This window comes from Ochlerotatus camptorhynchus, unplaced genomic scaffold (genome assembly GCF_037179485.1).
Source record: "Ochlerotatus camptorhynchus isolate MF236.1 unplaced genomic scaffold, CSIRO-AGI_Acam_v1.1 ptg000027l, whole genome shotgun sequence".
Lineage (NCBI taxonomy): Eukaryota > Metazoa > Arthropoda > Insecta > Diptera > Culicidae > Ochlerotatus > Ochlerotatus camptorhynchus.
Genome location: NW_027040519.1, coordinates 140,430 through 166,295, shown reverse-complemented (window position 1 = coordinate 166,295; position 25,866 = coordinate 140,430). Strand labels below are relative to the sequence as shown.

At 39.6% G+C, this 25,866-nt stretch overlaps 4 protein-coding genes across 4 annotated transcripts in view; 1 reads left to right on the top strand and 3 right to left on the bottom strand.

Annotated features, from left to right (window-relative positions):
- LOC135708320 (uncharacterized) overlaps positions 1-25,866 on the bottom strand; it is a 501,509-nt gene that overhangs the window by 456,318 nt on the left and 19,325 nt on the right. The gene's annotated exons all lie outside the window — the stretch shown is intronic.
- On the bottom strand, positions 1,045-8,683 carry HBS1 (translation elongation factor EF-1alpha (GTPase) HBS1). Its single transcript, XM_065230311.1, has 6 exons — positions 8,458-8,683; positions 7,968-8,197; positions 7,664-7,904; positions 2,277-2,827; positions 1,817-2,222; positions 1,045-1,749 (listed from the first exon to the last, which is right to left on the bottom strand). The coding sequence occupies exons 1-6, from the start codon at positions 8,495-8,497 to the stop codon at positions 1,118-1,120; spliced, it is 2,100 nt and encodes a 699-aa protein (XP_065086383.1). The 5' UTR covers positions 8,498-8,683; the 3' UTR covers positions 1,045-1,117.
- Positions 17,915-18,462, top strand: LOC135708299 (peptidyl-prolyl cis-trans isomerase NIMA-interacting 4). Its single transcript, XM_065230300.1, has 2 exons — positions 17,915-18,064; positions 18,122-18,462. The coding sequence occupies exons 1-2, from the start codon at positions 17,971-17,973 to the stop codon at positions 18,436-18,438; spliced, it is 411 nt and encodes a 136-aa protein (XP_065086372.1). The 5' UTR covers positions 17,915-17,970; the 3' UTR covers positions 18,439-18,462.
- Positions 18,452-20,535, bottom strand: rasp (protein-cysteine N-palmitoyltransferase Rasp). The gene is made up of 4 exons (XM_065230290.1): positions 20,051-20,535; positions 19,242-19,984; positions 18,968-19,185; positions 18,452-18,902 (listed from the first exon to the last, which is right to left on the bottom strand). The coding sequence occupies exons 1-4, from the start codon at positions 20,148-20,150 to the stop codon at positions 18,488-18,490; spliced, it is 1,476 nt and encodes a 491-aa protein (XP_065086362.1). The 5' UTR covers positions 20,151-20,535; the 3' UTR covers positions 18,452-18,487.

The following is a 25,866-nucleotide window of genomic DNA, read 5'->3' as shown; positions in this document are numbered from 1 at the left end:
GGTTGGAAGACCCCCGACCTAAGCGCGACTGAGGCAGAGAAATCGGGAGCTTCCACAGTACTATCCACTATGCGTCTCAGTGGTGATGGTGGTGGTCCAGAAGCAGTAGAGGTAGCGTCTCGAAAGAACGGTGTGCAGGTTGTAGTGTAGGTTCCGTTGTCGGGCAAAAAATTTCGGAAAACCCCGTTTCTCGACTCAACCGCAGGACCGGGATGTCTGCTGGCGGGAAGGGTTCGAATGTGGAGATTCGAAAATGGGCTTCCTCAAGGCTTGTGAATGACTGATTTTTTACCAAAGCAGCTGCTTCAAAACGTGATTTCATATGATACAGCTCTATTTATGAAAGGAATAATTGAAACAAATTGAAGAATTTAAGTTGAAATATCAGTGGTGCTCATATTAACCCGAATGGACTTAAGTAATATTTTGTTAAGAAAATCTTTAATGTTTATTAAAAACTAGAAAAACATCGTGTCATTTAAAAACCAAAAGACCATTTTCAAAGCTACTGAAGGAACATCAAAGATAAGTTATAAGAAACTACTGATAGACCTTATTTTCTGATTCAGAAGTCTTATAACAGTTTTGACATTTTAAGCTAGCCTAACATTTTTCGAATATTTGCTCTAGAGAAAATTATTTTGTTAGACTTAAATGAACTGGACAGTTGAAGTAGGCTTCAAGCATTAAGCCTGCAACAGATTTTTATAAAATATTTTCAATAATTTAATTTTTAAGCGGGTGGCCCCATTTGCCATATTGCCCCACCTTCCCCTAAAATTTAAACCAAAAGCGCCAGCTCGTGTTACATCCGAATGACCTGAAATTTTCTGAGAGTGGTTTTCCTACCCAGGTAATGGCAAAAATCTGGGGGTTGGCCCGTTGAAAAAAAAATGTCTCCCATATAAATGTGGGCCAGTCTAACCTACAGTAATGGACCATCAGGGAGATGTAAAGCCGACGTTTATGGCTTTTCAGATTACTGCCTTACCACTAGGTATATGGATCTGTGATATTAGGATAAAAAAACAACATCAAACTTTGCCTGCCAGTTTCTATTGCAAACGAATGAATTTTCAAACGACCGTCGTGCTTAAAATGTTGAACACTGTATTGTCTACTTAACAATGTCTGTTACGAGTCCCGCAGCGATAGTAACGCCACTGACGCGCAACATAATTCTTCCCAGCTCTTTAAAGTCTGCGTATCGCTCCATGCAGATCGGTCGTTGAAACTCAATGTCCACCAAAGCACAAGAATTGTTACCCAAACAGCGAGGATTTTTCTTAACCACTTCACCGGTTCCCTTGTGTAACTGTGCCTTCAGTTTACAAATCGTTGCCGGTTCAATCAACGATTGATGATGCAGCAGCACTGGATAACCCATCGTAATCGGTACCTTAACATTAAATACTACGATTCGTGCTCGAATCCTAGTTGCCAATGGAATCGGGTTATAAATGTCGCTGAGTATATAGCCCACCGAGATGTTAGCGATGTCAATGTTCGCCAAAGTAACCGAGACCTGATCACCAGCAAAGCAGGTAGTGTATTGTACCTCGTCGATGGCGATATTTTTAGCCACTGCCTGTTCCTTGCTGGGACACACGAGAACTTTATCATTCACGCAAATCACTCCGGATTCAATTCGACCTGAGATGCAGAAACCAGAGCCTGTCCCCTTGAAAATGTCTGAAACAGACATACGGAAAGGCTTGTCTATTGAGCGTTCCGGCGTTTTGAAGGAATCTGTAATGCGGTAAAATCCAATATCGGTTTTTTTTAATTCAGCTATAATAATTCAATACGAACTTACCAATAACTTTCAGCAAAGTTGGTCCTTTGTACCATTTAAGCAGTTCGCTATCAGTTGGCTCCTTAACTAGATTCTCTCCTGTCAACCCAGAACAGGGCACATAAACTACATCGGAATCCTTAAATCCAGCTTGCTTCAGAAAGACTTTCAGTTTTATTACAATTTCGTCGAACCGTTGCTGGGACCAGGCGACCGTATCCAATTTGTTTACAACGACGCCCAATTGGTTCACTCCTAACGATCGTACCAACAAGGCGTGCTCTCGCGTTTGGCCGCCTTGTTCGAATCCTGTTTCAAACTCTCCCCTTGTAGCATCAACCACGAGCAGTGCAACATCGGCCTGATTTGCTCCCGAGATCATATTCGGTATGAAGTCTTTGTGACCGGGGGCGTCCAGTAGTGTAATCTAAGGGCAGACACTGTCTGTAACTCATTTGATCAATCTTTACTGTAATCATACCTGTTTATTTGCCGTCTCGAAACGTGAACTTCCCACATCCATCGTAATGCCACGTTCCCGTTCTTCACCAGTTTCATCCAGTACCCATGCATATATAAAACTCTGCTTGCCTAGCTTCTTGCTCTCCTGTTCGTTCTTGTGCATCACCCGCTGACTAATATTACCAGTGTCGCACAGCAAGTGGCCCATCAACGTACTCTTGCCGGCATCGACGTGACCGATGACCACCATATGGATGTGCTGCTTACCGCTGCCGCGTTCCTTCTTGAACATTTCTTGTGCATTGCGCTGAAGCTCCTTCGGCAAAGGTTTCGGTGTTTGTGACTGCTTGGCATCGTCACCGATCTCCGGTGTATTGCGGCCGGACACCGAAGGAGACTGGATGCGAGGGCTGTTCACTTCGAAGCCTCTTGTGACATTGGTTTTCTTTGCCGTTGGCGTTATGAGGATAAGTGGTTGAGTTGGTTCTGCGACATGAGCTGGCGTTTTCAGCAGTGACGGTATTTGGACGAGCAGCTTGTCTGATTTCTCCAGCAATCGGTCACCGATGCCTGTGGGGAAGTTGATGTAGCGGAAAATAATGATAATTCAAAGTAGTTTTGATCTGGTTTTGATACTGGAAGCCAAGTGGAATCTTGCGAGACGCAAAGAATCATTTATTAAAATCTAAGGTTATTCATAGACACAACTATTTAACCGTGACTGGGGAGATGTGACATTTTACGGTGGAACTGATATTGTATCGCCCACTAACCGATAGAAAGAAGATAACCCGTGGGAGATATGAGTGGACATTATTACATTCCGAGCGCTATAGTTATAATCATGACATACGACGCATTAATACAAGACAACTTAACGAAATCTGTCGAATGAAATTCATTTCAGACATTAGAGCATTGTAAGAGAGAGAAACGAGAAATCGCTTCAGCAACCAATTAAATTGTCCCAAAAGTGTTACTAATCTAGCAGAAGACCTTTACTGCCGCTATCGCATAACGTCCATGTGCTGTCTAACCTAGATTGGGAGCATATTCTAGATCCTGTAGACGTCAACATTGCTGCACAAACCTTTTCTCACGTCTTGGCATATGTCACTAACAGACACGTTTCCAAAAAGATCATCCATATCGAATCTCGCGTCCCGTGGATGACGAAAGATCTTCGCTCGTTGAAAAGAACTAAGAATGCTGCTCTCAGAAGATTTACTAAACTCCGCACACTGCCACTGAAATGCTACTATGTCAGACTCAACCACGAGTATAAGCGGTTAAGTCGTCTCTGTTTTCAACGCTATCAAAGGAGGATTCAACGGCGGCTAAAATCACACCCGAAATCCTTCTGGAACTTCGTAAATGAGCAACGCAGGGAAGTCGGCTTACCCTCTTCCATGATTTTTAATGGTGAAACTGCTGGAAATCAACAAGACATTTGCAACCTGTTCTCAGCCAAATTTGCTGGCATGTTTGAAGCCGAGCAACTTTCCGCTAATATCATTACTTCTGCGGCCAGTAATGTTCCTTTGATCAACCAAACGCTCAGCATGGTCGAAGCCACTACAGATACGATTTCTAGAGCAGCATCTAAACTTAAGACTTCAACTAAGGCCGGACCCGATGGTGTTCCGTCGATTATTCTTAAAAAGAACATCACTTGTCTTTTAGATCCACTGCGCCGCATATTCCAGCTCTCTCTTTCCAGCGGCATCTTTCCGTCTTGCTGGAAGACTGCGGATATGTTTCCTGTTCATAAAAAGGGAAGCAAACGCGACGTAAACAACTACCGGGGAATCACGTCGCTGAGTGCTGTATCAAAACTTTTTGAATTGGTTGTCATAGAGTCCCTAAATGCGCATTGCAAGCAATATCTAAGTACAGATCAACACGGATTCATAACTGGGCGTTCCACAACTACGAACCTGCTGTGCCTAACGTCTTACATCACAGACAGCTTGATTGCTCGGACCCAAACGGACGTTATCTACACAGATCTTACGGCAGCCTTCGATAAGCTGAACCACGAAATTGCGATCGCTAAGCTTGATAGGCTAGGGATCGGTGGAAATCTTTTGAGATGGTTTCGTTCATACCTCACGGAGCGCCAATTGATAGTAACTTTGGGTACTTGTCGCTCAGCAAGCTTCTGCGCAAGTCCGGTATACCTCAGGGCAGCCATCTGGGACCATTGGTATTTCTCCTCTACTTCGACGACGTTCACCATGTTATCACAGAGCCACGATTATCGTTTGCAGACGATCTGAAAGTTTTTCTGCGCATCCGTTCACTCGCCGACTGCCGTTCTCTTCAAAATCAGATTGACATCTTTGCTGACTGGTGTAGTCTAAACCGACTGGTGGTCAACCCAGCTAAGTGTACAGTTATTACTTTCTCACGCAAGAAACAACCGATTATTTTCAACTACGAACTACTAGGCACGACTATCGAACGGGTGCACTGCGTGAAAGACTTAGGCGTTTTTCTAGACTCAAAGCTGACATACTCACACCATATATCGTATGTCGTCGACAAAGCGTCCAGAACGCTTGGCTTTGTCTTCAAGATTACTAAGAACTTCACGGACATTTACTGCTTGAAATCGCTCTATTGCTCTCTCGTACGATCTACGTTGGAATACTGCTCTGCTGTCTGGAGCCCGAACTACAATAATGGGGCCGAGCGAATTGAATCTGTTCAACGACGTTTTCTTCGCTTCGCGCTCCGTAAGCCTTGGAGATACCCACTTCGTCTTCCAAGCTACGAGAATCGCTGCCAATTGATCAATATCGAGCCCTTACGTATCCGAAGAGATGTTTTCAGAGCCTTAACCGTCGCCGATACTCTGCAAGGAAGAATCGACTGCGAAGCAATTCTGCAACAAGTGAACATTAATGTTCAACCTCGATCACTACGCAACAGTCTTATGCTGAGACTTCCACTTCTTCGAACTAATTACAGCATAGGGAGCGCTATTTACGGCTTGCAGCTAGTGTTCAACCGAGTAGCGTCGATGTTCGATTTCCACTTGACACGGAATATGCTTCGCCGAAGATTCTCTGCCTTTTTTGCTGACCGAAGGCGCTTGATGCCCAACAGCTAAGTGTAAAATTTAAGACTTATAAATTTTTAGTAGCTTGACAATGCTTTCCTAGTTATTTTCGTTTGTAACTGTAGTAACTGTAGTATATGTATGTCGTCTGTATAATCTGTACTTTTTTTACAACACATCATTGGGACTATTTCTAGTCTATTGATGCAACCATAACAAATAAACAAATAAACATTCTCATGTAGATATGAAATCCACAGGACAAGGGACTGTTATGCGAATAGCGGCAGTATACTGAATAATCGAATTCATCAAAATTTGGCATAGTTGTTTTATATGAAGCGAAAGAGTACTGGAGAAGCATATGTGACAACGACGAACCACGCAAGGCGTCAACAACGATTAGATGTATAGTAGACAGCATCGTTATGTTGCCAGTTATTTTATTTGTCTTCGCGTTTATCTCTCTCTCTCTCTTATGTCTCCACTTACGACTAATTTGAGGCCCTCATTATTAATCGTATCGTTCCCGATGAACACTGTCCACACTTGAATGTATTGATCAGAATATTGATTGAATGTTCGAAAAAAAAATTTCATCTTGCATACCATTACATGAACCAAATTTAGAAATATGGATAAAACAAAATCTTATATTTAAACCCTTGAGATTTGTGGAACACCGATGAAAAAACAATACGAAAATTTATGTGCAAAATAAGCTACAATACCAAATACAGAGTTGTTTAAAAATATATAGATAGATATTTAAAAAAAAATACACAATTTGACTGCCCGGAACGGCCATATACTTGTTCGCTGGAATACAGGTACTCGGTAGCACCATGCACAGCCGTGAAACGTGTTACTATCTTTTGAACTTCTTCATGTGTTCCAAAACGATATCATCCGGTGACGGGACGTTGAACCGGAAAGGCACCACTCCAGGCTTGGAAACGAATCCATGTCGAACATGTACTTTGATACGTTTCCTATACCGTACGCACAATATGCTGCCAAAAGCGGAGGAAATCGCCGTACAATTACTAAGCTTGCGATTCATTATAGCGCTGGAATCGATGAGGCAGAACTCATCGATCACCGGTTTTGATTCGACGATGTCACAATCAATGAATCCGTAGTTGATTGGATCGTCTTGTTCATCCTGTCCCGAGAGGAGAGCGGCTTTCCGGTGCTGCGGAGTGATTTCCGATTTGTCTCTTATCAGGGCAGACTTGAGATCGACAATCCATTCTTTCTTGCCCAGTGGGGTCTGTGGTATACGCTTCACGTTTGGCGTAAATCCTGGGGGAGGCCCTGAAGAGGGCGTATTGAAAATATTCGGTACTACAAAACCCCCGCTCTTTGAAGCTAGTGGACTACCGATCGGTGTTTCCCCTTTCGATTGCAGATGATGCCGGGCCAAATCGGTTAGGTTTGAAAACATGCTTTCCGCAGGGGAAGACGAGGCTATGCCACTATCACTGTTAATCGACAGGTCTGATAGTTTTGGTATAAGCGAGATCTGGCTGCCTGCACCGTCTTCGCTAGTTTCTTCGTCACTGCCGCTGGCACTTTCCGTTTCGTGTTTTTTCATACGTGATTTTACCAGCTCACTCAAATTGATTCCCGATTTCATATTGTTAGGTGAGACTTGCGCTACATTTGAACCAAAACGGGCAGTCGGTAAAGTAAAGCGGGGCATTCCTTGCGTCAGCGGTTTCACCGTTTGATTAACAGATAAAGAAGATATTTGATGTGTTTTAAAATCTTACCTTCCATAAGCAATCCAAGCAAAGCGCCCATTCGGTACAGGAGTGGGTTGAATCACAGGATGTGTTGAACGTGCAAAGAAAGATTAGAAACGGAAACTTGTTAGAAGTACACACCAGCACCTAGGGAGTACAGATTCGTTTTGACGCTGTTAGCATCAAGCGAACAATTTAAATACTATTGTACACGCAAACACATGTATCTGATTGAATTTCATCACATTGTTTTTCATGTCGTCAGTATGGTAACCAGTGCACTTAACATAAGATCATTGGTAGGTTGAATTAATGTGTAACTCCAAAGAAATGCAAAAAAAAATGTTACGTTAATTTCCAAATATCTACTTGTTCGAAATTCATTCAATACAATTAGAGCAATTAGAGCGTTATTTTAAAACTTTCAATAACACAATCAAAGTTGGCAACACTACTACGCTTGATCTTGCTGGATATTGTGAAATGTATGTACCACTGATAAACAGTCCCGTCATAAGGACGCTATCGCATAAAATCCCATTCAATGGTAAACAAACTGCTCATTCTCCACCGAAGCGGTTTCGAGATAGTCACCTTTTTCGATGGGCTCCTGGACTTCTACGGTGGTAATCTGCTCTGCGACGTCCGACAGCGGTGGACTCTTGTTGCTGTTCAGAAGTTCATCTAAAGCGAGGTCAAAATCGTAATTATGCTTCATTATCGCTTCCACCAGCTGCCGATCGGAGAGGGATTCACCCACAATGTTCCTTATCTCGTCCATACAGGACATTAGGCGAGCTCGATCCTCATCGTTCAATTCCGGTAGCTGATAGCACTGCCATGGACCCAAACATCATCAGTGTTGATAGTCAACGCACAAAATGTAAATTCAACTCACCTCCGAATCCCTTCTGTGATGTGGACCTTTCGCACGATTCACGGCTGCATGCTCTGCCTCCGCTAGTTCAGAGTCGTCTTCCTCTTCGATGTCCCGGTTGTTGGCAAGGAAAGAGGACATACTGTGCTGTCCTCTAGCTCGGTCGAAGATCCACTGTTGGGCGTCCGTCGGGGAGATGCACTCATCTTCCACCGAGTGCCCGTACGGATAATCATCGTCGTCATCGTATTCTGTTACCAAACAAAAAATAATTAAATAATAGCGAATTCGTTTATTATTCAGTTCCAACCTGGATCGGGTATCAAGATTGGGTCTGCTTGTTTTCCGACAAACGTCAGTTTGCTCGTTTGTTTTTAAAACCTAGCTCAGGTTGAGGTTCGCACTGACACAAAGTTCGGTTTCGCACTGGGTTGGAACTGGTTCCAACCCCGATAATAAACGAATTCGCTATAAGACTGAACTAGCTTTCAAAATAATAACATCCACTTACCATCATAGTTCATAGTCCGTACATTTCGATGGCGAGACATTTTGCTGTAGCTTAAATTTTTTATTAATTAGGGGAAATTTCTTCTAGCTCACAAATAGCATTTGATTATCGTACTATGTGTCCTGGGGAACCTTTACCACTATTTTTCGACAATGGAACGCATATTTTAAATCAGTAAAATAAAGAATAAATATATCGATTGCGTTGCAATCGCAAGAAAAACTTTTACAAATATGAATGACAGATGCAAGCATGCATCATCACTTTCACGCTAACCCCGAAGTACCCATTAATGAGTAAAAAAGTACCCATTTCAAAGAAAAGTGGCTTAACTCATGAAATGAGTAAAACCAATTTTACTCATTAATGAGTATTTCACGAGTACTTCATAAAATGGGTATTTTTTAATCATCGTGTTGTTGGGTAATGGGGAAAAAGTACCAATTTTTTAGAAAAAAAACAAGCCTTTAGGACTCATTACCATCAATAATAAATACGTCAAAATTCATCTTAAAATCATCACACAAAGCTCAAATTAAAATAATCAAACAAATCACTTTTTTTATTAGTACAAATCAAGCAAAAATTAATTGAATATTTGATCTATAGATTATAGATAGCTGCCGATGCAAGTTCCCTGAGGTCTGCTTTTGTCGGTTTGCTGCGGTAATAGAAGGGATTTCTTATGCGATACTTGTCCATCCTATCCTCATCCTGCACTTGCTTTACTTCCATCGGCTTAACATCCGGCAAATGCTCATTAACTTGTCCAGCTTTCTGGGGATGATACTACAGGATGTGGGCCTTCAAAGCTTTTAATAGAAGCTGTATTGAGCCACACCAGCACCGTAATGAAACAGGATTCAGATAACCTGAAACTAACGCAGTGCATCCGGAAACAAAATAAGATAATGCTGAATGAATTACAGAAAAATCAAAATAAACGAAAAATATTCTACCTTTCAGTTTTCCGCACTCTTCTGGGTTCAGTTGATCTTTTAGGGCTTCCATTTTCTCTCTAATCCCGTCATATATAACTGATTTGCACTTGCAAAATGCCGTCAATTTTGCACTGAATCAATAATGAATCTCTTTTAGTCATTTTTATTCCAGAACAGGTTTTCAAAGAAGGGGAAAAAGTACCCATTTTTCAATATTACGAAAATACTCATTTTTTGACATTTTAGAACCAGTTCTAAAAATGTGTACAAGATACTCACTTAATGGGTACTCTAGAGTTAGCGTGTTGGCTATGCACGCAACGTTAGCCGTCAAAACTGTCGTTTGTTTTTGGGTGGTACACACGAAGAAATGTTATTCCGAACAAACTGGTAAAAACAACTCTGCATTTAAAAAGCCAAAATAAGTTGCTTTTGGTTTTGCTCTGAGTACTGCGGGCTCACTCAATGTGATTGTCAACTGGGAGCCAGCGTGAACTGTCAAACGGGAGCCAAACATTGTCAACCATTCTTTTTGGAACATATTTTTAATTTGGTTGTTTAGGGGTATTGAGATAAATACATATTCGTCATCTGCATTAAAAATGGAACCGAAATCCAAAATTTCATCAATTTTGGTACACTGGAACTATTTTAAATAAGTACGATTACATTAGCAAAAATGGTGATCTTAGTGCCCCTCGGCGGGACTTTGTATGGGAGCGAGGTGTCAACGAATAGATTTATAGAGATTGCTGACGTTTATCGTACGCACACTACGTCACGTATACGTATACGCAAAATGTTTTCATCGGGAAAAAAACTTCATAGCGAAAAAATTTCCCGATGAAAACAAATCACTGACACAATCATACTTTAGCAATCTCCATGGTGGTAAGCTCCAACTCGGATAACCTTTTAATACCGTCCCTGTTCGGATGATCTGCAAAGTGTTTGCTTAGAGTTGTATTAAATAACTCTTATGTCGACATTAAAGCAGCCTTACATTCTTGATCGGGATTTAATCCGAGGATAATACCGGTTGGAGCTTACCACCATTAGTGTCATCGATCAAAAATTTAAATCTAGATTTAAAAATCGAGATGAATATCTACTGGATCGATAAACATATCGCTGTGCTCAGAAAACGAAGCTCTATCAGATGATGTATAAAAATCGGTATATTTTTCAAAGTTACAGAAACCAACAGGCTACGGGCTACGCGACGAGAGCATATAAACCCGAGTATAAACCCGAGTATAAACCAGCACAGTTTTTATGACTCAGCCGAGGTTTCAATCGCAATAAAACATACGTTGGCGAAACCTAAACAAACTTAAGTATAGTCATGGGGGCTCGAGCACTTCTGGCTCAAAAAGCTCTATGCAAGCTATTTCTAAATAACCTAAATTTGAGTAGGATCTGCCAGGCACGGATGATCATTTACATTCATTTTATACATTCATTTACATTCATTTACCTCTAACTTTTTTCATCAATAGGATTCCGTAAAATGATGTATAAAATTATTGTAGGTTTTGATATTAGCTAAAACTTTTGTCAACAACTCAAATCTGTATCTCTTATACATGACGAACCAGAGCGAACAGAACTCACCATTGTTTTTTAGTGAATGTAAATTACATTACAAGTTCTAACCGCTCTATTTCGTCATGCATAAAGGCCCACACAGAAAAAAAGTTGTTGAATATTACATCCAAACTGCTGCAACCAGGTCAATCCATTGGTTGTGTAATATAACGTTGTACGATGTACATCGATTTTGCGAACAAAATTACATCCATTGATGTAATATCATAGAGGTAACTCTAAGACCAGAAGGTCCCGAAGAAATGTGCTCAACTTTTTGGCTCAGCTCTGGTACTATCTTCGGTCCCAAGCTAATCGATGCACCCCTCGAAACATAGGAAAATCAACGAACAAATTTGAGTTATTGACAACAAATGTAGCTAATATCAAAACCAAGGTTGCAAATTCTCATTTCAGCTAAAACAATGTTTTTTTTTTAAATTATGAAATAATTAGATGCCATGATCATATTTTGAATTGGTAGGATACAAGAAGAGGTTGCAAAGAATGTGTTTGACATATTAAACCTGTTAATTTCACTTCATGAGAGTCACAATCAGCGATTTTTCACACACTCACTCACGCAGCGATCAGAAAATCGCTGATTGTGACTCATAGAAAGCAAAATTTACAGGTTTAATGTTTCAAACGCATACCTTGTAACCTCTTCTTGTTAGTTACAAGTAAAACATGCCATCATACCATCTTTTGGTTTTATTATTCCAAAAAAAATATTTTAGCTGAAATGAGAATTTGCAACCTTAATCAAAACCACAGACAAACAGACGTAACTCTTTGAAAAAGTTTTTCTTGAAAACATAATATCTCAAAACATAGGACCTCAGTAACTACATCTCTCGGGCTTCTTCTCGCGGAAAACAAGCTTGCTCGCTAACTCGCAAACAATATTGCATAAAAGTTATATAGAATGTATAGAAACGTCAAAGTGATCCGATGACAGCGCTGCGACGAGAAGTTCGCGGAACTGATAATATTCAAATCAATCGTTAAATGCGTGAACTAAGGCTGTGGTCCATTTGGTGAATTTTCACTTAAATTTGACACTTCGAAACTAAATTATAATGTTCGAAAATCCCTCTGTTGTTGATCGGCCAATTTTCGAGAAGGTGTGTGTCAAAATTGATTCCTTGTCTGTCAGATATAAGTCTGCTGGAATAGCAGGTTTATTTGAAAATTTTCCATCTGTCAAGTTTAAGTGAAAATTCGCCAAATGGAACACAGCCTAAGATACACAATGAAGTGGTACGTCTGTTTGTCTGTGTCATAACCGACATTAATTAGATATATCATTTTACCTAATTCTGTTGATGAAAAAAATTACAGGAAATTGGGTTGTTTAACTTCGAAAAATATACCAATTTTAATATAGGAGAAATGCTAGGGGCATCCCACTCTAAACTTCATACCAAATATCAATCAAATATTTTTAAGTTTCACGCAAGTATTCTTAGGTATTTTAAAGTATTTTTACCCTTGGCTAGATTTCCATCGTAGTAACACTTGTTTTTATTATGACCTGTTGCTAGTGCAGTTGTTTGTTGTCAGTCGTCTTGTATTTATAAAAAAAAACATATGAGTGTAAAGGGGTAAGTATTTCTATCGTTTTATTATGTGTATACAATAGTATTATTTCGATTTTTCAGCAATTCAGATTTCAAAAATGCATAGCTTCAAGAGCTAGTTACAAAAAACGATGTTTTGAGTACAAATTTAACTATATCTTCCGATCGAGTGATATCTTAAATTGTTTAATGGCTCACATATAAGATCCAGCTGATGAATGAGTATTAAATTTTCTACACATGTTAACTACCAGCGAGCAGCAGATCATCATTTTATATTTTCTTTTGCAGAATATTCTGATTCCAAGCAGACCAAGAGAATACTCCGTGGACAAAGCGCTGATAAATTTTTAGGAGCGCAAAAAACGCCTGAGAAAATTTAGGAAGGGAAGTTTGTTGATCCACTGGGTGTGATTCGTTTCTTGCCGGAAGCTTTTGGCCATGTGTATTATTGAATCAACTACCAGAATGTTAATTTTTTAAAGTCATGAAATTATAGCATCACATTGAACATATCATATTCCCCCCTATTCTGCGAGTCACGTGACTCTCTCTCACCTCACACGAGGTGACAATTGTCACCTCACCGGTGAGAGAGAGTCACGTGACTCGCAGAATAAGGGGGATTGTTTGTTTTTATTATACGTATGAAAAAATAAAGAAAACTAAATCCGATAATTTAAATCATTCTGAATATGTTTATCAACTGTGTTCAGTTCACTGGCCTTTTTGATATATTCTCTACTGTAATAAACATGTTCTGCGTTTAGAAGCTGGGAAGCTAAGAGATCTGGGTACGAGTAATACACCCATATTCTCGTTTAAAATACTGCTCGAACGTGAACGAGAATATGGGTGATAGTATGGTCGCATGGTTTCGTCACATCTAATTATGCGTTTAATAGGCGGGCGTTGTCATTGTCACATAGCCAAGAACGTAGCGGACTGAAAGAACAACACAAAATTCTCTATAACAATGATAAAACTTAAATCTAACGAACAACAACAAAAGGTTCCCACACACTTAAATTGTTTTGCCGAGATTCCAACAGCCGAGTAGTTCTGCAATTTATTTTGCTGAGATTCAGTAAAAGAATTGCCGAGACTCAGCTAACAAATAAGATTTTACTGAGATATCAGCTAACAAATTGATATTATGCAGAGGTATCAGCAAAAGTAAATGCCGAGGTAATCGGCTGTTGGAGATTTTACCGAGCTAGATTAAGTGTGCATGTCTTTCAGAATTAATTCCTTTTGGTACATGACACATGATTACACCGGAAATAATCCGAAACACCTACCTGTTCACGCTCTTAATTAAATAAGTGTTAGTTTCTTAACAAACTGACCAATATTAACATAAAACACCTGACATTTTATAAACAAGCTAATTAAATTGGTATAGCAACCAAAAAAAATAAACTAACGCTTGATATTTCTTAAGTATTTTTAAGTATTTTAAGGTATCTTAGATATCACTAAGATCTTTATATGTATATTGGGAAAAATACAAAGTTTAGAGTGGGATGCCCCTACACACAAAAAATTATCGTTAGTAAAATTGAAAAATCCATTGGTAGAATTAAAAGTTTCCGTTGGTTCTTTTTGGTAGAAAGTCTTTAGCTTTCAAAACAAAAGTCAGCTAACTGTCAATTCAAAAGTAAATCGTTTTTTACTTTTAAAAGTTGAAACTTTCAAATCGAATTGTAGAACTGTCAATATGAAAACCTATTTTGTTAAATAGACTCATGAAAGGATTTAATTTAAAAGATGGGCAGTTTTATCGCAATGATTTATGTTTTCATTTCAAATATGAATTCTTTTTAATTCAATTGCTTTTTACTTTGAAAGAAATAAAGCATAGAAATATTTAATTTAATATATTTTAGTTTATTTATATGATGCTGACTGAAAGGTCACGGCATTATGGAACTTCAAAGCATGGCAAGCGTATTGCGCAAATATATATATTACATATATATATACAGTTGGCTGAACAGCTAGTGATGGTGATGGTGGGAGTATCCTTCCTTTCCGGCAAATCTGACGAGGCTGCTGAAAATCAAAACATATCAATTAGGAAAATTGGAACCAAGCAAACTCTTCGAAAATTTCATCATCTTACCTCCAAATCCCGTAGCTGGAGGATCCTTCCAATCCTTCCACTTCATAGCGTCACCACGAATGTCTTCATCTTATTATTTGTATATTGTAACGGGTCAGGTGTTTTGGAACTAGGAATGCTTACAATCTTCACTTAAGCGCCAGGTAGATACGAGAATCTACCGTGAAGAAGCGAGGGACTCAAACAGACCCGTCCCGGCTCTGAGACCTCAGGGCGAGTTCACTCGTAACAACAAAAGGCGAGCAAAGCGGTTGCGAATTCTGAAAATCAAAACTTAACCAACAGGGGAAAGACTCATTCAAATCAGTAAGAGGGGTTTCCTTTGAAGGATTGCCTCTGCTTACCTACGGGAATAATTAACAACGTTCACGCGAATTTAACCATTTAAATGCTTCCGTCACTCTTTCACGTGTCCGATCACTTATTCGAATCTCTTCACTGCGAGGTGCATTTCAGGTGTTTATTCATAAAACTAGGGTTAGTAGGGGGTACATCGAATAGGGTTTTGATCTGTGCTAACCTGACTTCTGTAGCGCTGGATGTCGGGACACGTGTCCGTGGTTCAGCCTCGGCGATACGTGGGCCGAGTGCGTGGGTGGCAAATGTTCGTTCGCTGGTGTCCGTCGTTTTGTCGTGTAAGAGGTTTGTGGCTCTGCTAGCGTATTACACCCTCCCCGTGCAACGTTCGCTACTCACCGCTACGTTGAGGTTATGGTGAGGTTGGGATTCACCAAGCCGTCGTGCTTTCGACGTTCGCGCAAAGCTTCCCAGAGGTAATGCACGTGGCTGATCTGCAGATGGCGTGTGTGAGGTTAGGAGTGAACCGTTTGTTCCGACTCCAATCAGTCCAACACGTGTACGGTGACGTCCAGGCGAGTCGACCTCAATGAAGGGATCCGTCCTTCGCTCGGTCGTTCTGGATCCACGACCCGAGGGGTGCACCCTTGTTTGAAGGGATTGTTCCTTTCGAAATGGCTGGCACTTGCTTGTGCAAGCGAAGCGTCCTCACACTTTACACTATGGCTTCCCTAGCCGGAAAAAATCACTAATTCAGCAAACGGCTTTTTTTTTTAACCACTAGACCTTTCTACATCGACTAGGTACTCCTACTTCTTTTAATTCTTGCCTTCACTAGATAAACTATCTTTGACCGTGTGATCGGTAACGCAGTTGAGATCAGATCATTCAATTGGACAGCCGTCTACTTTCACGACCCAGTATCGAACCGAAGTTTGTCAGGTCAGAATTCGTGTCCCATTATACACACTCGGGAGAGTTTTTCCGGTGGCATAAACTCTACCTACCCGTCGTCATTCGATATTCCTCGCCTGACGTTTCTGACCGGTTCGAGTCCAGAGACTAGGAACGCGATTCGCTCGTGTGAAAATAGTAATTTTAATGGGGTTGTGTAGGACTGTATTCTAGGACTTATTTTTTTGAATACTTGTAACCTTGTTACAATATTACAGAAGAGAAACAAGCGCACCGGTGGATGAAAATGTGGAAAAGTTCAAGAAACTGCTGCTGCTCATGCTAATTATCACAGCTGCTTTTGTTTTGTTTGTTTGTTTCGCATGTCCAATTTGGCGGGAAACACAGGTCCAGTACTGTCAAAAACATCGCAAGGAAGAGATTTTTTGACAATTTTACAACTTTTATTCTAAAAAATAGACTTTTAAAATTACAAGCCGAAAGTGAAAATAACACTTTTAAATCAAAAAAAATATTTTACATTTGAAAAATTTCATAGTTGAAACTACGAAATTTGGGAAACTTTTAATTTGATCATGCATTATTCTTAAAGCAACAATTTTTGTTTTTTGTGTGTAGGGGAAATGTCTCTAATGTTGGCCTATGGCTCTATGATTGGGCCCATCGCTAAAAATTTGCTATTTATCATTTTTTTTTCTAGATGAACGTGTTATATCATCTGATAGAGCTTCGTTTTCTGAGCACAACGATAATTTCATCGATCGCGTAGACATTCATCTCGATTTTTAAATCAAGATTTAAATTTTTGATCGTTGAAACTAAATCTATTCGTTGACAGCTCGCTCCAGTACAAATTCCCAACAAGGGGTGCTAAGATGGTGATTTTTGCTAATGTAATCGTACTTATTTAAAATAGTTCCGTGGTTTCAGTGTACCAAAATGGATGAAATTTTGGATTTCGGTTCCATTTTTAATGCAGATAACGAATATGTATTTATCTCAATACACCTATACAACCAAATTGAATGTAAATGATTTTCCATGCCTGGGATCTGCTCATAACCGTCAAAAGTACGGCTACCCAAAATTGAGTAAACAAATTTGGAACTGACAAGATGACAAATGAGCAACATCGTTCGTCATCTTGTCAGTCCCAACTTTGTTTACCCTATTTTGGGTATCCAGCCATACAAAAGGCAATCAAAAGTACTTAAAGTAATTAACGCGTTTTGAAGTAGTACTGACGGTAATTAAAATTATCTATCCGTATGAATGTAATTAAAAGTATTGAACATGTAATAAATGTACTTTAATTACGAAATTTCAACTGTAATTAATGGAGTTAAAAAGTAGTTAATGTTCTACATTGTATAATTAATGTAATTAAATCAGTAGTTAATGGCCTGCGTTGGAGTTAAGGTTATTGCGTGCCCTCACAGCAAAAAAGTTGTTGAATATTACATCGAAACTGATGCAACCAGGTCAATCCATTGGTTGTGTAATATCACATTGTACGATGTAGGGGAAATGCAGGTAATGTCGGCCTAAGTGTCCCTAACTTGGGCTCATACATAAATACAGCAATCGACTAAATTTTCAATAGCAACCAAAATATCCATTAGTAACGTCCCAATAACGCGTTCATCTAGATAACATTGATAAATAGCAGATTTTTAGCGATGGGCCCAATCTTAGATCCATAGGCGAACAAAATTACATCCATTGATGTAATATTGTATCTGCTTTTTGCTATTACATCATTATTTCATACATCAGCTTGAATTACGTTGATCGATATTGCATTTTTTTTTTGCTGTGTACTTACTTTACTTTACTTTATTTATACCTTACGGATATGAGTAGATCCTACTTAAATTTGGGTTGTTTAGAAATAGCGTGTATACAATTTGTCGGATTAGAAAACGTACACTGAGAAACCAAACAACTCAAAATTAAGTGCACGCTTTTGTGATGACAGCTGTATTTGCTGCATAAACTCCCGGCTTCATCAGAATTAACTTTAACATTAACAGACGAAACTTTCCCAATATTTTATTTGAAATAAATGCCGCCCAAAAAAGATGCTAAAGGAGGAGCAAAGGCTGCCCCGGCAAAAGGTGGAGCTGGTGGAAAGAAAGGTGGCGCGGGAGCAGACGAAGGTGAATATTGTAAGGTTGTAATAATCGGCGCTGAACAACATTCACTGATATTTTCAGCTGGTGGCAAGGAAAAAAAGGGTGGAAGTGCTGTGAAGGTTCGTCACATTTTGTGCGAGAAACAAGGCAAAATTATGGAAGCTCTGGAAAAACTGAAGGAAGGACAAAATTTCAACGTGGTGGCAACAAACTACAGCGAGGACAAGGCTCGACAGGGTGGTGACTTAGGATGGCAAATTCGTGGAGCCATGGTTGGACCGTTCCAGGATGCTGCTTTTGCACTGCCTATTTCCACCATAAATGCTCCTAATTACACGGATCCACCGATCAAAACTAAATTCGGTTATCATATAATAATGGTTGAAGGGAAAAAGTAATAAAATGCATCGGTACTTTTGGAACATTTTTTATTTGTATCTTGCTTAATCAAAAACTCTTTTTGAGCGAATACTTCCGGTCGCCATCAATTGACTTAATAAACTCTCCTGTCCTGAAGAAACAGTAAGCTACCGCATAGAGCATGAAATAATTATTAATACTTTCGAAATAAGTTCGCCGAATGTAAATGTAACCAACTTCCTCTCGAGCAAAGAAAAAGAAATTCGACAGAACAGATAGTACAAACACGTGCGTTCCTACCAACGCCCCCAGTTTGCTATTGGTACCGAATATACTTTTCACAAAACCTTCCATCACAATGCAGATCCAGTTTAGTGCAGACCAAATCATGACAAACGTGTACAGTCCATGCCAGATGTATATGAAAATGAATGTTATTGAGCTGGCAAAAATCTTCCGAATATTTGAAGACGTTTTGGTGCACAGTTGTGTGTAGATGTACCTGTGAGTAAGGAAAAGTTACCTGTAGAAATGTGTTCAGTAGAAGGCTAACTTGATTGGGCTTACTTGAATAAAAATTCGTACAAGCCTCGGTCGAAAAATTTCCACATATCTGAGTAGAGATGAACTCGTCCAATGCATATTGGTTTATGAGGCATTATAACACCATCGAAGTTGCCGAAAGCAATCCCAATGCCATAGAATACAACATACTTTACGTAGAAAAACTGGCCCATCAGGTAACCCAAGCCGTACAGGGCCCATAAGTTGACGTGATGTAATAGCTAAAAAATACAATTACTAATTCCAGCCGTTTTTAATTGCTTACCATACTGCATACCTTCAAATCTAATTGAATGACGTTGATGTAGAAAAAATGCTGACCAGCTTCCATTACCAATGCCCAGAAGTAGCATACGACGAGTCGTAGCACTAGTTTCTTCAATCGTTCAAATGTGTTCACGCTTTCCAATGGCCAACTTACTCGTTGGCATTCCTTGAATCGATCATAGATAATCACTGGGCCGAACAACAGCAGAGGAAAGTAAAATGAATATCCCAATAGATCCAGGAATTTGTAGCTTTGCTGATCGGACCTGGCATTCACCCGATCCAAGCAAAAGCATGTGCATTTGATTACGTTCCATGAAATGATGATACTAAACTCTAGCAGCTGATCGTTGTCGATGTCGAGTACCACGTTCAGTTGGTCGTAAAAGAACAGAATCTTAACGGTGTTGATGAGTGCTATCCAAAGAAATGCCTTGATCCAAAGTACGGTTGCACTTTTGGTCCATTGGCCGACCGCGAAGAATGTAAAGTTTTGCAAAATTAAAATTAACAGTACCTTGTAACCGTAAAGGTAGAACACAGCTCCACAGCCGAAAATGGTCAGCGCTAAAGAAATTTGTTTAACTCGTAGGATTCTAATAATCTCAAACAGGAATGCATGAAGAACAAATAACAGCACATTACTGATGGCGTACTTTTTGTAGATCTCCCACTCCCAGTCGTAGTCATCACGACGACGGCCCTTGAAAATAGACCAACCTTCCTCGAGGTAGTAGTAGTTTTGCAGGTTCTCTGAAATGGTAAATTAATATAAAATAGTTGTAAATAAGTAATGTTTTTTTTCTTAGACGAACTTACCGTTGCTTAGTTCGTAGTTCTTGTAAAACGAGTAAAAAAGGCACGAAACATAAAATACTACACATAGGGCCGTATCTATGGAAACTTTGATCGGCCTCATGATTCCTCGCTCTCCGCTACAGGTCGCAGTAAATAATGCTGTTTAATTTTGTCGGACTAATTCCATTCATTAAAGTGCTTCCTGACGCTGGCAGTCACGAATGAACTAGTTTGTTTACTCTCTGGTCTTACGCACACAAATGTTACCGTTAGAATCGCATGCAATGAGGGGAATGAAACTACCACATTTAAACTACATCGCATTCGCTACGATGTCAAGCTAACCACTCCACCACTCAGTGTAGAACGTAAACAAAATTGAAGTCTGGTAAGTGGTAACAATTTTTATTGATACTTTTTCACAACTTTTACACGAATTTTGTTGAAGATAACACTTTTAATACGTTGTACGTTGTAGAAACTGTGGTTAGCTTTGGCAACAAGTGTAACTTGAACTTAAAGTCGAATCTTTCTTCGAAATAATCGTCACAGAAGACCGGCTATGCCTTCTGCCTGCACGTGTTGATCTACCACCTTCCGCACTTTTGGAATGCGAATGGATGAATATAAGGACGGTATGCAATAGTTGTGGGCCCTTAGTCTCAAAATTAATCGATTAAATTTAGTTTTTAGGGATTTCTTTAACCCTTCCAACCCAATATGCCGCGGATACACTTGTATGACAAATTATAAGCATGAGCCTTATTTGTATAATAATGCCTTGTTCAGACTGGAGAGTTATAACAACAATCAATACGAAACTAACGATTTTAAATTGGCTCACGACTTTAGTAGCCTATTGGTCCCAAGCAAATGATTAACGTACCCTATTCTAGTCGAAATTCTAGTACTACGCAATGTTTGTTTTGATTCGCTATGAAAGTTTGACAGATAAAATGAGGGGTTATTGGTTTTTCCTATGTTTCGAGGAACGGCGCCGGTGGTGTAGTGGTAAGCGTGATTACTTCTCACCCCAGCAGGCCTGGGTTCAATCCCAGTCGGCGCCGCCGGGATGTTCTGAGGCATAACATCTCTGATCACGCCTTCCTTCGGATGGGAAGTAAAGCCGTTGGTCCCCGGTTCATGAGTTTGATGGGTCGATAGGTTAGGGTCCAGGTGTGGGAGCTGCCTTCCTGGCACGTCGGTAGCATTGGTGCTCAGCACGGAAAACAAGATCGACGGAAAAAACAAATCAAAGGACTATGTTTCTTCGAGGGGTGAATCGATTAGCTTGGGACCGAAGAGAGTACCAGAGCTGAGCCAAAAAGTTGAGCACGTTATTTCGGGACCTTCTAGTCTTAGAGTTACCTCTATGGTTATAACATGTTATAACAGTTGTCAAATAATTGCAACACAGAAACCACCATCAAGATAGCACTATAACATGTTATAACTCTATAGTCTGAACGTACTATAAAACTCATGCTCATCCATGGTAATACAAGTGTGTAGTTTCTTTTAAAGCGCGCATAACTACTATATGTACAAATATTGCTCATGCTCATAGTTTGTCATACAAGTGTATCCGCGGTATTAGTCATATAAAACGTAACTCCCCCTTTGAAGGCCCTTAGTACGTTCAGACTACGGAGTTATAACATGTTATAGCGCTATCTTGATGGTGGTTTCTGTGTTGCAATTAGTTGACAACCGTTATAACATGTTATAACTCTCCAGTCTGGACAGCGTTTTATAGTACGTTCAGACTACAGAGTTATAACATGTTATAGCGCTATCTTGATGGTGGTTTCTGTGTTGCAATTATTTGACAACCGTTATAACATGTTATAACTCTCCAGTCTGGACAGCGTTTTAGATATGAAAATGAAACACCAAATTCGATACGCCTATAAAGTTGGCCTCTAGCGGCCATCTCGTAAAACATCATAATGATGCAGATATTAAAACTTTGCACGACGAGTAATTTTTGAATGAAGTACATTCAATATTTTTTATTAATAAATTATTAATATAAATGTGAAATCTACCTATATTTGCCTCGAATAATCAGCGAATAATTTTATAATAAAATATTTAATATAATCCGGCGGTGTGTCGATAACCATGAAAACCTGGAATATTCAGGGAATTTAATTTTACTTGAAAATACTGGAATTATCAGGGAATATTCATATTCCTTAACCAAGCTAATTTTTAAGAATCAATGATATTGAAGTGCGCCAGAAAAGCTTTTCAGTAATTTTAAAATATCTTCAACATTTGAATTTTAACAACTGAGCAACATTTGAATTTTAACAAGCAAATGAATAGGTTCGTTTTGTTTTCTATACATTTCCCCATACAACGTTTAAAATTCTCCCGCAAATCCAGATCATAATCAAATAATTCTTTCAAATTTGACACCGTTGTTGGGGATCTCAATACACATCGGAAGAGCAGATCCGAGAAGTTGTCCACTGAACTTTTTGACGTTTAATCGGCGTACACTAATGCCCTATTTAAATTGAAGGAGTGCGAGCAAGAGGGATACAAATTAGTGGGAAAACAAACCATCCATTCATCCCTTCTTATTTCCTTTATTTAACGTCGGTCTCTGTTCCGCAATCTAGTGCCAATCACCGACGGACATCGATTGCCATCCATTGACGGCAATCGAATGTGCAGGAAGGCAGCTTCCACACCTGCGTAGGATATCGCACCCATTCAACACACATGGGCCGGGACCAACGGCTTTACTTCCCTTCCGAAGGAAGACGTGACCAGAGATTTTTATGCCTCAGAAAAATCCCACCGACCTCGGCTGGGATTGAACCCAGACCCATTGGGGTGTTAGAAAGCAGTCACGCTTACCACTACACCACCGGCGCCGGCATCCATTCATCCCTGTGTCCTAGATAGGGAAAGACAATCAAACGTCAAAAAGGTTGACACGCTAATGACAAGTGTACAACTGATTGATTGATTGATTTATCTTTATTTAGGAGGCTTTCAACCTGAGGCTGGTTCGCCTCTAAAAAGTGTACAACTGAGATGATCATCAACAAAAACGAAAATCTACTGATATGATAACAGTCATTGTGTAATGTATCTCGAAATCCCGACCATCTAGGAAGTTGCTGTCTGTGGCAACTCAACTAACAATTTGTGCTGATTAAAGGCTGAATAAGGAAGTTTTTAGCTGAAGAAGCATATTTTTGCCTGAATAAGCTCTTATTCTGCTTCCAATGTTTCTTGGGAAACTTATTCAGATAATCAAGGCCTTTCGAAAGGTGGTCAGATTAGCTCAAAATTCTGCCATCATGCAGCGTTTATGTGCTGGAACTTCCAGTATATACCATATCTCGAGATCCTGACCAGCTGGGAACTTGCTGTCTTCAGAAAAGTGGTTCAGATAGCCAAAACATTTCAACTGGTGAGTAGATGAGTTCAAGATTATTCCACTATGCGGTGCTATTCCACCGACAAAGCTATTCTGCCTGTGAAATTTCAAGGTTTGCTATATCACGAGATCCTGGCAATCGGTCTTCGGCAAAGTTATTCAGGTATCCAAAATCTTTCAAATTGCGATAAGATTTGTTTAGAATTGTCACTATGCGGCGCTAGTATGCATATGAGATTTCAAAGTTGGCTGAATATCTGGAAAATTGCTGTTTTCAGCAAAGTTTATCAGCTTACTCAATAAACTATTTTTTTTAAATCTAGTTCGCTTATTTGGAAAGCTCAATCGTGTTAGCTTTACTAACACGACAGACAAAAGACAAAGGAATTACATTCTTATACCAGAAATTTACAGAAACACATAAATCGACTGAGCAACACATAGCAGAGATCACGAGTTCACGAGTTGTCTTCCTTGGACCTCGAGGGTATTCAAAAATTGGTCTATGGTGGCGTAATTATGGCGTACATTGCCAAACTGCATGGTCGATGTCATCGTAACCGTTTCCACACCGACAAATGTTGCTGTCCGAGAGATTTATTCTATGAAGATGCGCATCTAGCGAGTAGTGGTTGGCCATAAGTTTACTCATCACGCGAATGAAGCCACGACTTAAGCCCAAGCCTATAAACTACGCTCTCGAAGAATCATTAGGAACAACTGAATATAAACGCAATAATCCTTCTGAATGGTTAGATATAGCATATTTTGGAAGTTCACATGCACACTAGCACCACGTAGTGAGTAAATTTTCAACTTAACTGTACACCATATATAAGGCCTTAGAAAACTGAACAAATTTGGTCAAAACAGCAACTTCCTAGATAGTCAAGATCTCGATATATACACACTCAGAATTTATTGTCGTGTTCGGTAACTTTTTTCCAAAATCTCAACAGTTGAATGTTTGGTAATACTTTGACCTTCATTGTAAAGCCTATTTTGCCCAACAATGATTTCAAAACACGTTCAACCTTGTTCAAATGATCAAATAATGTGATTGTAGGGGAGCTTTCGTTTTGAAATAGCTTAAAAACAATTTAATTGAATAGCCCAAATTTTACCGAACAGTTCAGCCACAGACAAACAGGCGTAATTCTTTGAATTTTTTTTTCTTGGAAACATAGTATCTCAAAACATAGGACCTCAGTAACGAAATCTCTCGGGCTGCTCACGGATAACAATCTTGCTCGCTAACTCGCAAACAATATTCCATAAAAGTTATATAGAATGAATCGAAACGTCAAAGTGGCCCGATGCCAGCGCTGCGGCGAGTAGTTCGGGGTACTGATAATATTCAAATCAACCGTTAAATGCTTAAACGAAGATACACAATGAAGAGTTACGTCTGTTTGTCTGTGGTTCAGCTGTTGAGATTTCCGAGGGGAGCGTCACATCTAAATCTCAAATCTCGATGCTCGAAAAATCTCGCACTAGCGAATCAATCTACGAAAAACCTTCTTTCATTTCTCGCATCTACTTGCAGTGTGCATCATCTTTTTGCAGGAAATCTTCAGAATCGTCATCAATCTTCTTTTTACCTACTCAGTGTGCGTGCAGGTGCAGCTAACCACTGCAAAAGAAAATCTTTCCAGCCTCGAAGATAGAGTCATCCCCCCTCGGAGATTTCGGTGAAAATGATCGAAGTCGGCGATAATTTCTAAGTGTATAGGACATTTTGAAATTTCACATGAAGTTTAGCGCCGTTTGGTGGCAGAATTCTGAACTAATCTTTTCTCCATTCGAAAGGCTTTGCTTTTTTGAACATCTTTGCTGAAGACAGCTACTTTCTAAATGGTCGAGATTAACAGATTATTCTCGCCTGACTTGGGGAATCTTCTGTGACGACAGTTGATGATGATGAATCTGTGTGAATCTTATGCTGTGAACTATGCCTCAACACTATTGGTTTGAATTGTGACACACTTGAAGTCTATGTGCCTCAAATGGAGATATCAATATTTTTGCACACAAGCATGGCCAATCATTTACATTCATTTGCCTCAAATTTTTCCCATCAACAAAATTCCGTAAAATTGATGTAGGGAAAGACGGGGTAAGAACGCCCGGCGGGTAAGAGGGACCACAGCCAGCTCTATTTGAAATCCTCAAGATTTTTCCCAATACTCAATACAGAAAAGATTAAAAACAAGTTTTCATCATTCTGAAACACCTTATAGCCCCAACACAATAAATAAAAGCAAACTTCTCGTTCGGTGAGGCTTTCACGATCTAATTTTGAAAGCAACAAATATAAGGCTTTTTGATGAACAAACGATGTTTTCTGACGTTTGTTGGTACCTGTTTCCTGTCAGATGTGACCATTCAGTGCGTGCCTAATGTCTAAATTTGCATAGATTTCAAAATTCAATTAGCT